Genomic DNA, 15,368 nt, shown 5'->3' with positions numbered 1-15,368 from the left:
TAAAAGACATCCACGAGGACTAAAATCAGCTTCTTGCAAATTCCTGTTAAGGTTGCTATCTTTACCTCCTCTCACAAATCACAAATGCTTGTAACGGCATTCAGAATGGTGAATCCTTTCCAGAAGGTTTTCAACTGACTTTGCCTAGATCCATCAGAAGAATCACTACCTATGCTAACCACAGCCTTATGAAACGTATTTATTAAATAATAAGACTTGAAAGCCAGAACTACTACTTGATCCATGGGTTGCGGAGTGGGATATTGTTTGTAGGCATTAAAACCAACATTAATCTCCTTATACAACTCCATCAGAGCTCTTGGATGACCAGCTGCATTGTCAATGATCAGTCATCTTTTGAAAATTTTTTTTTTCCTGAGCACTAAGTCTCAACAGCAGGCTTCAAATATTAAGTAAACAATGTTGTAAACAGATGTGCTGTCACTCAGGCTTTGCCGTTCCCTTTATAGAGCACAGGCAGAGTAGATTTAGCATAAGGGCCCTAGGATTTTCAGAATGGTTAATGAACACTGGCTTCAACTTAAAGTCCCCAGCTACATTAGCTCCTAACAAGAATCAGCCTGTCCTCTGAAGCTTTGAAGCCAAGCACTGACTTCTTTCCAGCTATCAAAGTCCTAGATGTTATCTTCTTCTAATAGGCTATTTCATCTACATTGAAAACCTGTTGTCTGGTGTGGCCACCTTCATCAATTATCTTAGCCAGATCTTCCAGATAACTTGCTATAACTTCTACATCAGCACTTGCTGCTTTACCTTGCACTTTTATTTTATGGAGACAGCTTCTTTCCTTAAATTTCATGAGCCAATCTCTGCTGGCTTCCAATTTTTCTTCTGCAGCTTCCTCACCTCCTTCAACCCTCACAGAATATGAGTTACACTCTTGCTCTAGATTAGGCTTTGGCTTAAGGAAATGTTGCGGTTTGATGTTTTATCCAAACCACTAAAACTCTTTCTCCATATCAGCAGTAAGGCTGTTTTGCTTTCTTATCACTTGTGTGCTCACTGGAGCAGCACTTTTAATTTCCTTCAATAACTTTTCCTTTGGATTTACAACTTGGCCAATTTGGATCAAGAGGCATAGCTTTCAGCCCGTCTTAGCTTTTGACATGCCTTCCTCTCTAAGCTTAATCATTTCTAGTTTTTGATTTAAAGTGGAAGACATGTGACTCTTCCTTTCACTTGAACACTTACAGGCCACTGTAGGCTTATTAACTGGCCTAATTTCAATATTATGTCTCAGGGAATAGGTAGGTCTGGAGAGGGAGCCATGGGGAAAACACAGACATTTATCAATTAAGTTTGTTGTCTTATATGGGTGTGGTTTGTGGTGCCCCAAAACAACCATGATAGTAACATCAAAGGTCACTAATTACAAGTCACCCTAAGAGAGATAATAATAATCAAAAAGTTTGAAATATAGGGAGAATTACCAGAATGTAAGACACATGAAGTGAGCAATGCTGTTGGGAAAATGACACCAACAGACTTTCTCCACACAGGATTCACACAAACCTTCAGTATGTTAAAAAAAGAAAGAAAGAAAAGAAAATAGTATCTGTAAAGTACAATAAAGAGAAGTGCAATAAAAAGAAGCATGCCTTGTGGCTCCACAATGATTGAGCAGTATTCATCCTAAAACAAATCTAATGAAACTTAACTTGAGAACATTCATTTGCAAGTAGAAAAGCAGATCTGGTTTAAAGCCTCAGGCATCAGCCCCTTACCCAAGTCTTGGTAAGGAATCCAGAAAAACAATTACTTCCACCTCTTAATCCATCCTTCAAGCTTAAGCCCTTTAGCCTGTGTCATTATAAACTCAAGACACTAACGTTTCTCATCTCAAGAACACTGGGGAAATTTTAAAGCAAAAATCTTTCTCCTTCTCCACTTATCCCCATCTCCAAAAAACCTCAGAGCTGGTTACATTAGAAGTTAAAAATACTTTATATTGCTTCAAAGAATGAACATCAAATTATCTCCTGATTTGCAGCATTTAGTAAAACCGCATTGAAAATGTCTAGTTTAAACTGTAGCAGAAAGATGTTTATTCTACCTAGGACAACCTATCTGTTCCTGGAATATCAGCTTAAGCCAAAGTCTACGAGGGGAGGCAGCATACATAGCACAGGGGTAAAGAGCAGTGGCTCAAGTCAGACTGCCAGAGTCTACAGCTCCCACAACTTAAACTTTGGCAAGTTAACCACTCTGGACCTAATTTTCCCATCTGTACACTGGAGAGAAGGCCTCTCTCCCTCACCAGATTCTTATTAAACAATGGGGTAAAGTACTTAACAGTGTCAATAAATGTTTGGTGCAAGTATCATTATTGCACCTTAACATTCAGCTCTAGACTCTCATGTTATCAGTCCCATTTCTTGTTTGTTGATGCAACTTACACATTGCATTCGATAAGAGAGGTAAGGGTAGGCAAACTTTCTCTGTAAAGGGCCAGACGGTATTTTTGGCCTTGCTGGCCAGATGGTACCACTGATGCAGCTATTCAACTCTGCCATTGTAGCACAAAAGTGGTCAGAGATGACATGAAAACAAATGAGAATGGTAGTTCTTTCCAAAACTTTATTCAGAGAAACTAAAATTTCGTGTAATTTTCATATTATACAAAATATTATTTTGAGCCATTAACAAATATAAAAACCATAGTTTGTAGGCCATACAAAAACAGGCAGCAGGCCAGATTTGGCCCAGGGGTGGCAGTTTGCTGACCCCTGCTCTAGATTAACAAATTTATTGGCTTTGGAAGCTCTGTGGGGCAGGGAGGCTTGAAATACAGGTTGGTGGTGCAGAAGAAAGAGGAAATTGCTAAGTATAACAGAAAAAAGATGTAAGGCTGTCCTTTATTTATCAACGCTGGATTCAACTATGTGCAAAACATTTTATCACATGTCGCTGGAATCAAAGATGCAGAAGTCACAGTCTCTGGTCTCAAGGAGCTTATACTTCTCCATGGTAGCTTAGAAATGGAAAGTCTTCCTTCAGAGTACAATACATCCTTCCCAGACTTTTACAATGCACCTGTGTGCACTCATCTGTGAGGCAGGTAGTTTCTCTGGCACCTCTACCTACAGCTGAGGCCAAACACGCATTATTATCTTGACCACCTGTGCTTCTTCCCCTCCCCCATAATCCTACTACCAGTTTTTCTCCTGGTCTCCAAATTATTGTTTTGTATTATCATTTTGGGGATAATACTTGGGGTGATATACTAAAAGTCAACTGGTCCCATCTTTTAAAAAATTACCATTTTAATTAGTCTTCAGAGATACCCTCTCTCTTTTAATAGGTAACATGCTTGTGACTCCTGTGTTTTTTTGTTTCAATCCAGGCAGAAACTTCTCCCTAGGAGGCAGGATAAACAGCTCTGTCTCAAGGCAACAAAGACACGTCACAAAAACATTTTTTTTCAGAGCAAATGTTAAATACTTGATCCAAAAGAACACAAATAAAGACGAAATATAATGCTCTATTATATTTTTCAGTTGGTTATAAAGATCGTGGATTCGAAAAAAATCAGCAGAAATCCACTATGTCAATGTCAGAGCAAATGAAGCATAGAATAAAAATTAACATAGCTAATAATTAATAAATTGTAAATACTATTAATAAGTAACAATAATATACTAATATTGTTTTCGTGGGCATACCAGAAAGACATCCATCTCTTACGTGTTTCCTTGTACAAAATTGTACTATTTGTCTTTGAAAGACAACACAATAAAAGAGTAAAAAGCAGTACTCTCAATGTTTAGTATAATCTCATCAGCAAAATCCCAAATCAAATTGGAGGGGAAGAGAGAGACTCAACAGAGGAATTAAAATGGGTTAAGACAGTAAAATCTATGGCTGAGCGCAGAGGCTCACATCCGCAGGAGGACAAAGTGGGCAAATCACTTGAGGTCAGGAGTTCGAGACCAGCCTGACCAACGTGGTGAAACCCCCATCTCTACTAAAAAAACAAAAATTAAGCAGGTGTGGTAGCACGCGCCTGTAATCCCCGCTACTCAGGAGGCTGAGGCAAGAGGATCTCACCTGAGCCCAGGAGGCGGCGGTTGCAGTGAGCCAAGATCACACCACTGCACTCCAGCCTGGCAGACGAGCAAAAACTATCTCGAACAACAACAAAAAATAGGGTACTGAGAGCTTATAATGTTGAAGGTCTTAAAAAGAAATATAACATAAGCTTGTTGGTACTTGGCAAAACGGAAAATAGGCAAAGAAATTAGCAGATAGAGCTAAAACAAAACCAGAAACGTAGTATTTCCTTGTCATCATCAGATTTTCCAATTGCAGTTTCAGCTTTTCATGTGCGACTCTGGAAGTGCTGAGAGGCAATTAGAGTTCTGCTAGAGCATGGATTTGAATTCCACAGTAGGATGGCTATATGGAAAAAATGACCTAACGAGTGTCTAGATCTCCTGCCATCTGTGATTTGCTATTTTCTACTCCTTTGCCCTGGCACAGTAAGGATTTGTAGGAAATTCTTTACAACATTCATTAATACTTTACAGTTTATCATACAGTGCTATCTGGGATTCACAAACATCTCAGCATATATCTGTCTTATCCTAAGAGTTAACTGTATAAACTTAAAGCACTTAGATTTCCTTATTTTACTATAATCTGTAACAGTTTATCTAGGAACACCACACACTCATGCCTTCTGTTATTTACACATTATTCTTTATGATACTGATTATATGACTACTGCTCAAAAGCAGAAATTTATTGGCTTAAGAAATCTACCACCCTGGGTCAGGCGCGGTGGCTCACGCCTGTAATCCCAGCACTTTGGGAGGCCAAGGTGGGTGGATCACGAGGTCAGGGGTTCGAGACCAGCCTGACTAACATGGTGAAACCCCATCTCTACTAAAAATACAAAAATTAGCTGGGCGTGGTGGCGGGAGCCTGTTAATCCCAGCTACTCAGGAGGCTGAGGCAGGAGAATTGCTTGAACCCGGGAGGCGGAGGTTGCAGTGAGCTGAGATCCGGCCACTGCACTCCAGCCTGGGCGACAAAGCGAGACTCTGTCTCAAAAAAAAAAAAAAAAAAAAAAAAAAAAAAAAAAAAAAAAGAAAAAGAAAAAGAAATCTACCGCCCTATGTAGGTAATTCCCACACCAAGCAAAACGTCTGCTTTCCTGCTTTTCACCCTATATATCAGGTTTGGAAACCTTTGAGGAAATTCATTTGATTATAAAATATAAATCTTCAGAATAAAGTAGCATCACAATTTTTATTAAAAGGTAAAAGGCAGGAAGCAAGCAATGTCAATGAAATCAAGAAAAATTGTCCCCTGAAATCAAGAAAAATTCAATTCTGAAAATACATGGGTTTAGCCTCTAGATAAGAGTTCTACCCTATCAAGTCGAAATGCACATTTTTGTTTTTAGATTTAGTTAAGAATAATTCAAAGCAGCCACTTACTATGTAAAATCAGAAAAACAAGTATTTTATTGACTAACTTCACTGGTGGCCAATGAAGTTTTTTAATAACAAAAACATAATATGTGGTAGAAAGTATTGACTTTATTAACCTCACTTATGATATTGAATACAAAGTAAAATTAGGTGGTGACCCTTAATTTTCAGTCTATTTCAAAGCATGGTCCCTCAGATTGAAGAATTAAGGCATATATATGTCAAAAAAGGAAGGAGAATCAACCAACCAAATCCAAAAAGACGCCAGTGATTTATGTATTATGAAGTTTGAGCTATAGCCCTTATGATAGTCCTTTCAGTATTTTCTTCCAAGTTCTCATTAATTCCTTCAGTAACTGAATTTTTAACCAGATCCTATAATCGATCACAATTCTTCCAATTATGAGTTGAAAAGAAACACAGGCAAATATGTATACCAAGTACCTTATGAAATTCATCACATACATGGTGAACTTCATATATAAACTCTGAAAAATCAAAAGGACTATGCTATTCTTGAAATCCAAAGGCTAGATAAGACCTACCTTCCAATCACTTCTGCATTTTAAGATATGGTTTCATCTAGTGATGTTAATAAAGAAATACATTACATATTTTAACACCAGTATGATATGACATTCAAGAGAACAGCCAATGAGATTTTGCATTTTAAAACCAAAGAAAATATAGTGAACACCTTAAATTATAAAAGTCAGTTCTAAGCAGGAACTGTTACTGTGTAACGAATACTGCTCATATCAAAAGTGCTGGTGACAAAGAATTCAGTACGCCTTCCTGCAAAATCTGTTCACATACATCTATCTATCTCTATCACCTGTAATAAGATCTTAAATGTTTTAAGGTGCTTAAAGTTTGCACTATAGGACTAATTCAATGAGATTCATCTGCTACCTCTTCATAGCAACTTCAATTGGAATGATCCACACACAAAACTGCTGTTACTTTCTAAAATGTGGCATTTGTGGCGGTGGAGTGCCCTCTATTGGTAAGGAAGAGGACACACTCATTAGCTGTCCTGCATGTATTTTCTCGTTGATTCGGAGTTCACACCCATCCTGAAGCATTCGAACTGCTATTCGGGCGATATTCTTAGAGTCATCAAGACCACAGTGAGGCCGCCCATCATAATCCATTCCTAATTTTTCAAGCATTATTGTCAGTTTGGTTTGGCTTCTAGGAACCTGAAAAATAAACAGCTTAGTAAATAATTCTTTGGTGTTCTAAACTGTAATATAAGCCACAGTTAAGCTGAAAAATAGGAACTGAAAATTAGCACAAATAGCTAAATAAAGCTAGGCAAAGGGCAATACCCCCAGTCAAATAAGGCAAATAAAAAACTCAGGCCTGGCAATGTGGCTCAAAGCCTGTAATCTCAGCACTTTGGGAGGCCAAGGCGGGCAGATCACTTGAGGTCAGGAGTTTGAGACCAGCCTGGCCAACATGGTGAAACCCCATCTCTTCTAAAAATACAAAAAAATTAGCTGGGCGAGGTGGTGCACATCTGTAATCCCAGCTACTCTGGAGGCTGAGGCAGGAGAATTGCCTGAACCTGGGAGGCGGAGGCTGCAGTGAGCTCAGATCAAGCCATTGCACTCCAGCCTGAACAACAGAGCGAGACTCCATCGGGGAAAATAAAAGAAAAAAAAAAAATTCTCAAATTTTCAGAGTTCTAAAATATGATCTTAGAGTTTTAGCTGAAAATACAGACCAAATCCTCAGACATCTGAAACCTCTGCAGTTTTAAAATTTAAAAATAATTTATTAAAGGGAATGTATTGTTCAGGACATGTAAGTTGAATCTACCTTTTTAAACCAAATTAGTTATTTTACATGGTATTTTTCTATCATGTTTTACTTGACTGATTTCTTAGATAAAAAGACTAGCCTTTTGGGATGGCTAAAGATAATGAAGATTAAGAATGAAAGATGATGTCGTGTGATGTTTTTCAAGTTATTTAAAACCTGTTCCTTGATAAACTAAAAAAAAAAAAAAAAAAACCTCACACTCCCCAAATTCCAATATGCACCTCCACTTTTAAGAATTATTGGCTGGGTGTGGTAGCTCAAGCCTGTATTCCCAGCACTTTGGGAGGCCAAGGAAGGTGGATCACCTGAGTTCAGGAGTTCGAGACCAGCCTGGTCAACACGGTGAAACCCCATCTCTACTAAGAATATAAAAATTATCTGGGTATGGTGGTGTGCACCTGTAATCCCAGCTACTCAAGAGGCTGAGGCAGAAGAATCCCTTGAACCCGGGAGGCAGAGGTTACAGTGAGCTGAAATCACTCCACTGCACTCCAGCCTGGGCATCAGAGTGAGGTTCCATCTCAAAAAAAAAAAAAAAAAAAAAAAAAAAAATTGTTATATTTTCTTCATATTTCTATCAAGATTTGTTAGGTTTTACATTCCATAGTTTGCACAGCTATTTTGCCTATGCATCATGGATCTCAGCTTCTTCATCCATAAAATGGGACTAACGGTTCTACTATTTACTCATAGGGTTACTGGGATAATCACAAAGCAAATCATGTAAAATATCCATAATTATCTTAAGCTGTTATACTGCAATATATCTTGTACCTTCCACTAATTATCACTTGGAAAATGCACTTCTAAAAATAACTTTTCCAAAATACTGGATAACTTAGATGGAAGTGACAAATTACTGGAAATACACAACTTACCAATAATTGAATTACAAAGAAACAGAAAATCTGAATAGACCTATACCTAGGAAGGAGACTGAATCAATAACTGAAAACCTCTAACAAAGAAAAGCTCTGAACCAGATTACTTCACTGCTGAATTCTAGCAAATATTTAAAGAATTAGAACAAAGCCTCCTCAAACTACCACAAAAAAATTGAAGAAGAAATACATCCCAACTCATTCCATTAAGGTCAGCATCACGTTGATACAAAAGCCTGACAAAGACCTCATGAGGAAAGAAAATTACAGATCAGTATCCCCTATGAATATCATGACGCAATAATCCTTGACAAAATATAAGCAAACCTAAAGCAGCAACATATTAAAATAATTATGTGCCATGACCAAGTCGGATTTTATCCTGAAATGCGAGGATGGCTCAACATTTAAAAAACAATGTTAACACAACCATTAACAGAAGGAAGGAGTATAGTAATTGAAAGAGAGTGGTGTTAGCATTAAGATAGACATATAAACTAATAAAACAGAATAGAGTCTAGAAATAAACCTTCACAAATACACTGAATCAATGGGGAAAACAACGGCCTTTTCAACAAATAGTGTTGGGAAAACTGAATATCTATGTGCAAAAGAATGAAGTTGGACCCTTATCTTACACCATATACCAAAATTAACTAAAATTGATGGAAGACCTAAATGTAAGACATACAATTATAAAACTCTTAGAAGAAAACCTATGGAAAAGGCTTTATGACAATGGATTGTATAATAATTTCCTGGATGTCACCAAAACACAGGCAACAAAAGAAAAAATAAAGTGGACTTCATCAACATTAAAAACCTTATTACTAAAGACATTATCAGTAGAGTGAAATGGCAACCCATGGAACAGAAGATACATTTGCAAGAATATATCTGATAAGGAATTAATATCCCAAATAAAGAACTCCTACAACTCAAAACATCATGATATCTCACATTTAGTAAATGAGGAAAGAACCTGAATAGACATTTCTCCAAACATGATATGCCAATGGCTAATAATCACATGAAAAGATGCTCAACGTCACTATTAGGGAAATACAAATCAAAACCAAAATGAGATACCACTTCACACCTATTAGAATGGCCATAAACAAACACACACACACACACACACACACACCAGAAAATAACAAGCATTGACAGGGATATGGAGAATGTAGTACTTTGTGCATTGCTGGTGGGAATGTAAAATGGTACAGCCACTGTGGGAAACAATGTGGAGATTCCTCGAAAAAATTAAACATAGGATGAGCACATGATTCAGCTTCTGGTTATACAGGAAAAAGAATGATATTTGTACACCCATGTTCATAACAGCACTAGTCATGATTGCCAAAACACGGAAGTAACTTAAATGTCCATCAAACGATCAATGGATTTTTTTTTTTTTAATGTGGTACAGGTTACATATTCCTCATCTGAAATGCTTGGGACCAGAAGTGCTTTGGATTTGAAATGTTTTGGATTTTGAAATATTAAATGTTTACATCGCACCACTTTTGCATCCCTCATCTGAAAATCCAAAAATCCAAAACCTGAAATGCTACAATGAGAACTTCCTTTGAGTACAATGTCAGTGCTCAAAAAGTTTCAGATTTTGGAGCATTTCAGATATTGAATTTTGGGATTAGGGATACTCAGCCCATAAATACATACAATGAATTCTTATTCTGCCTCAGAAAGGTAGAATTCTGACACGATACAACATGAACTTTAAAGACATTATGCTCAGTGAAATATGCCAGTCACAACAGATCAAACACTGTATGCTTCTACTTATAAGAGGTATATAGATAAGCCAAACTGAGAGAGACAGAAAGAATGATGATTGCCAGGAGTTGGCGGGAAGGGGAAGTTCAATAGGCACAGAGTTTCAGTTTCAGAATATGAGAGTTCTGGAGAACGATGTGGTGACGGTCGTGCAATGTGAATGTACTTAATGCCACTGAACTGTTGTGCACTTAACAATGATTGGGAGCATTTTTAAGTGAACAGCAAGTGTTATACAGGGTGAACATCCCTAATCCCAAAAACCCAAAATCTGAAATGCTCCAAAATTGGAAACTTTTTCAGCGCCAACGTAACATCACAAGTGCAAGATTCCACACCTCATGTGATGGTTCCCAGTCAAAACACAGGTACATGATGCACAATTAATTTGTGTGTGACTAAGAAAACGATTGCTTATTGGCAGCATCAGGAATGATACCAAACAACCAGACTGTCCGTATCAGTGGCTGAGACAGTGACAATTTTGCTTTCTAATGGTTCAATGTACATACAGTGTTTCATCCACAAAGTTGTATGAAACTTAATTTCAGGCTATGAGGTATATACGAAACAAAAACGAATTTCATATTTAGACTTGGGTCCTATCTCCAAGATATCTCATTATGTATATGCAAATATTCCATAATCTAAAAAAAAAAACAAATCTGAAACATTTCTTCTGGTCCCAATAATTTCCAATTAGGGATACTCACTATACACAATACTTCAACCTGTATTATGTATATTTTACCATCAAAAAAAAAAAAGATTAAAATGAAAAGTCCTAGATAATGCCTGAAAAAGAGTTACTAACTTTATTAAACAAAGGCCAGTCACTTCATCATGTTTTTAAAAATGATGTGAAAATCTGGACAAAGAACAAATCAACCTCTTACTTCCTCTGGCTTAGCAAGGAAAAGTTCTCCATCAGGTGTCTGAGTTGAAAGGTGAACAATAGGAAAACAAAAAGGCCAGATTTTGCTGAGCAGTTTGAAGAAGGGCTGCAAAACGTAGCCTCCTTATAGACATTTTTCATCACATGAACCAGCTGAACAAGTCCCTATCAGAAGCTGGAGAAAATGTTTGACTTCAAGTGACAAGATTCTTGCATTTCAAAGGTAATGGAGTATGTCTTTGGAAATAATCATGTTATAACAGAAAACCTTAAAATGTCCACCTTTTGCTTGGGTTTGGTATCAACTGAGGAAAGCTATTTGAAAGTCTCAAGTCTAACTGAGTACAATCTGGAAAAACTGTAGGAGAAAATTAAGTATTTTTCCTCCCTTTCAACACCAGAGTATGATGAGGTAAGGGATCCTTTCTCTCAATCTCTGTTCAGCCTGAGAATCCGACTTTAAGAAAAGAGCTTTATAGGTACAATCTGACTGTACACCAGAGATGAGACTTTATGCTCTGCCCCTAGAAAAGTTGTGGATTTCTGCAAACATAGTATCCTGTCATTCATTTGAAAGCAGTAACATTTCACTGTAGTTTCAACTTTCTACATGTGTAAGCAGGGTTTTTTGTGTTTAACACGCATGAAGAGCAAAGGCAGAAATTGTCTAATTTCCAAAGAAAATGAATTCATGTGAGCTTATCTTAAATTCAACCCAGAATTAAGTATTTGTAAAGGGAGGGAAAAAAACAGATTTTACAGGAAGGAGGTATATTTCATCCTTTCCTTTTACTTCAACAACAGCATTTTAATGCGTATACATAGGCCTATAAAGACATAAAGAAGGCTGGGCGTGGTGGCTCATGCCTGTAATCCTAGCACTTCAGGAGGCCGAGGGGGGCGAAGTCAGGAGTTCAAAACCAGCCCGGCCAACATAGTGAAACCCAGTCTCTACTAAAAATACAAAAAAATTAGCCAGACATGGTGGCAGTCACCTGTAATCTCAGCTACTTGAGAGGCTGAGGCAGGAGAATTGCTTGAACCCAGGAGGCGGAGGTTGCAGTGAACTGAGATCACACCACTGCACTCCAGTCTGGATGACAGAGTGATACTCCATCTCAAAAAAAATAAAGAAAGAAAGAAACAGCTGTAAAATTTGGAAACGCTAAGCCCACATTTGCACCTGATATGCCAGGCACAAAGAAAGTTTGGGTTTTCCCTCCAAAATCTTGTATAAAAATGTGTCTTAGACCATATTTTCATTCATATTACTTCAGCCTACTTTTAGAAAAACCAAGTCCCATTTTAGCCTAAGCCAATTATTTTACAGAAATAATTGTGAAATTATTACAGTTACTACCTTTTAAATTTATGAAAGAGATTAAGCTCCAAGTTTAATTACCCATTTCCACCCTTTGCCCCCAAGAAAGGTTGGATAAAATGTCATTCTTGGCTGGGTGCGATGGCTCACGCCTGTAATCCCAGCACTTTGGGTGGCCAAGGGGGGCGGATCACAATGTTGGGACTTCAACACCAGCCTGGCCAATAGGATGAAACTACATCTCTACTAAAAAACACAAAAAAATCAGCCAGGCGTGGTGGTGCACGCCTGTAATCGCAGCTACTCGGGAGGCTGAGGCAGGAGAACTGCTTGAACCCAGGAGGCGGAGGTTGCAGTGAGCTGAGATCGCACCACTGCACTCCAGCCTGGGTGACAGAGTAAGACTCTGTCTCAAAAAAATTTTTAAAAAAAGGTCATTTTTATTTTTAAAAAAACAAAAATGTTTTGAGACATACCATATAATATACCTTATTAGCATTATAGACAACAGAAACTTGTGACGGAGAGTTTTATTTAAGTCTTAGATAAGATTAAAAAAAAAAAAAGGAACCGTAAGTTTCTACTTATACAACTAATTGCATTATAGTTACCTATTATGAAGAGGGGAAAACCACACACAAAAAAAGAGTAGGCTAACAAACTGGCCAAAATAAACAGGTCCACAAAGAGAAACCACTGTTTACTCAAAAAAGCAGGGAGCATTTTATTGCCTTATAATATCTACAACTTTCTGATTACACTAATATACTGTGAGCTGTAGATTTATGCATACCTGACTGAAAATTATTTTAAGGTTTATTAATTCTTAATAATAAAAATTATTCCATCTGGGACTTGTAGCAAAAAAAGAACCTAAAGGGGATCGAGCTTCTCAAATGGAGTATAAATTGACATGAAATACAGAAGACAGCGACATCTCTGAAACCACATTCCAGGATACGATTACAAAATCCAGATAAGGCGAAACATAACACGATAAATGACTCAGTTTCTTTAAAGAATAAAATAAAATTGCTAGGGAAGAAAAAGAAGAGATTAAAAAAACTAAAGAGACATATTAAGATATCACACATATCAATGACTAAAAAACTTAAGAGACATATTAACCAACTACAAATCTGTGAAGCTTATTCTGATCTGATTCAACACACAAAAGGTAAAAGAAAATATTTATGCCTATTTGATGAAGGAATTACTGCTAATTTTTTAAGATGTGACAATGGTATGGTAGCTGTGTTTCTAAGAAAATGACCCTTAGCTTTTGGAGCTTTGTAATGAAATTTTTACAGACAACATCATATCTGACTTCTGCTTCAAAATAATAAGGAAGAGGAAAGTGGGTGGGGATACACATGAAACAAGACTGACCATGAGTTTGTAATTGTTGAACCTGGGTCATGAGGACTCATTATACCTATTTCTGTATGTCTGAAATTTTCCAGAACACAATTTTTTAAAAAATTCACAAAATGAGTTCAAAAAAAAAAAAAAAGATCCACAAAAGGCCAGGTGCGGTGGCTCACGCCTATAATCCCAGCACTTTGGGAGGCCAAGGCAGGCAGCTCGAGACCAGCCTGGCCAACATGGTGAAACCCCGACTCTACTGAAAATACAAAATTAGCCAGGTGTGGGGACAGGCGCCTGTAGTCCCAGCTACTCGGGAAGCTGAGACAGGAGAACTGCTTGAACCTGGGAGACAGAGGTTGCAGTGAGCCAAGATAGCGCTACTCCACTCTAACCTGGGCAACAAAATGAGACTCCATCTCAAAGACAAATAAACAAAAGATGCACATAAAAAAGTTATCAAATATAACTAAAGGACTAGCATCCAAAGTAAAAATCTATAAACCAGTAAAAAACACCAGTGACAAAAGAATAGACTACCATTTTTTTTTAAATGGTCAGAAATTTAAACAAGGGGTTTACAAAAACGCAATCCAGATAGGTAATACCTCAATGAGATGGTATCACACACCCACCAAATTTAAAAAACATTTAAAATGTCTGATAATATCAATGCTGGCAAAAACTTACAGCAACTATAAACTCACAGTGCTGATAAGAGTACAAACTGGTAGGCCGGGCGCGGTGGCTCAAGCCTGTAATCCCAGCACTTTGGGAGGCCGAGGCGGGTGGATCACGAGGTCAGGAGATCGAGACTATCCTGGCTAACATGGTGAAACCCCGTCTCTACTAAAAATACAAAAAACTAGCCGGGCGTGGTGGCGGGCGCCTGTAGTCTCAGCTACTTGGGAGGCTGAGGCGGGAGAATGGCGTGAACCCGGGAGGCGGAGCTTGCAGTGAGCCGAGATCACGCCACTGCACTCCAGCCTGGGAGACACAGCGAGACTCCGTCTCAAAAAAAAAAAAAAAAAAAAGAGTGCAAACTGGTACAACTCCATTGGAAAACTATTTTTGCATTATCTAGTAATGTCAATGATGTACGTATCCCATGACCCAGCAACAGGACTCCTAGGTTTATATCCCAGAAAAATCAGTGCACAAAGACACCAGGGGATGTGCCGAAGAATGCTTATAACAGTATCTTCATAGAAGCCCCAAATAAAAACCACCCAAATGGCCAAAGTAGAACAGATAAACAAATCTGGTATAATCACACAATGGAAATAATAGCAATAAAGTGAATGAACTGTAGTGACATACATGATGTGGATGGATTTCAAGCATAATATTGAGAAAAATAAATAAATAAATAATATAGCCAGTATAACACTAATTATATCGTGCTCAAAGCCAGACAAAACTATATAGTATAAGGATATACATTTAAATATTAAAGCTATAAGGAATGATAAGAAAATGATTACCATGAAAGGATGAATTAGGGTTAACTCCATGAGGAAGGAAGGGAGTTAAGTGGGTGGAAGTTACAAGGGTATTTGCTTTATAACAATCTGCAAAACTCTACTTTCTGCATGCATACCTCTCAGTTTTAAAAGACTGTTAAAACAGAAGAGTCTGTAAGGAAAAGCACCTTTTCTCATGAAACTACTTTAGAACATCCTTCTCCAAAATGAAACCGTAAGGGAGAAAAATGACAACATAGGATCTAAAGAATGAAGGAGAATCAAAGGAAATCCCCTAAGATGATTTTAAAAGAAGCCTGAAGAACTAATAGTTCAGATTAGAACAGGATTAAAGGCTCCAGG

The 15,368-nt window shown here is 37.7% G+C and overlaps 1 protein-coding gene across 12 annotated transcripts in view; it reads right to left on the bottom strand.

Moving 5' to 3' along the window:
- Positions 1-15,368, bottom strand: part of LOC105491146 (exoribonuclease 1) — a 160,501-nt gene that overhangs the window by 126,174 nt on the left and 18,959 nt on the right. For 2 of the 12 annotated variants that reach the window (XM_011757304.2, XM_024795851.2), the window contains exons 7-8: positions 6,369-6,658; positions 6-3,378 (exon numbers count right to left, since the gene is read on the bottom strand). The exons of 4 other annotated variants lie outside the window; for them this stretch is intronic. In XM_011757304.2, coding sequence (XP_011755606.1) covers positions 6,416-6,658 — 243 coding nt within the window. In that variant the 3' untranslated portion in view covers positions 6-3,378; positions 6,369-6,415. 6 more of the 12 variants (XM_071068641.1, XM_011757308.2, XM_011757307.2 and 3 more) reach the window with 6 other exon arrangements.

The sequence above is a fragment of the Macaca nemestrina genome, chromosome 8, assembly GCF_043159975.1.
Source record: "Macaca nemestrina isolate mMacNem1 chromosome 8, mMacNem.hap1, whole genome shotgun sequence".
In the NCBI taxonomy this organism is placed as follows: Eukaryota; Metazoa; Chordata; class Mammalia; order Primates; family Cercopithecidae; genus Macaca; species Macaca nemestrina.
The sequence above is the reverse complement of the archived record's forward strand: the minus strand, read 5'-3'. Positions and strand labels throughout refer to the sequence as shown.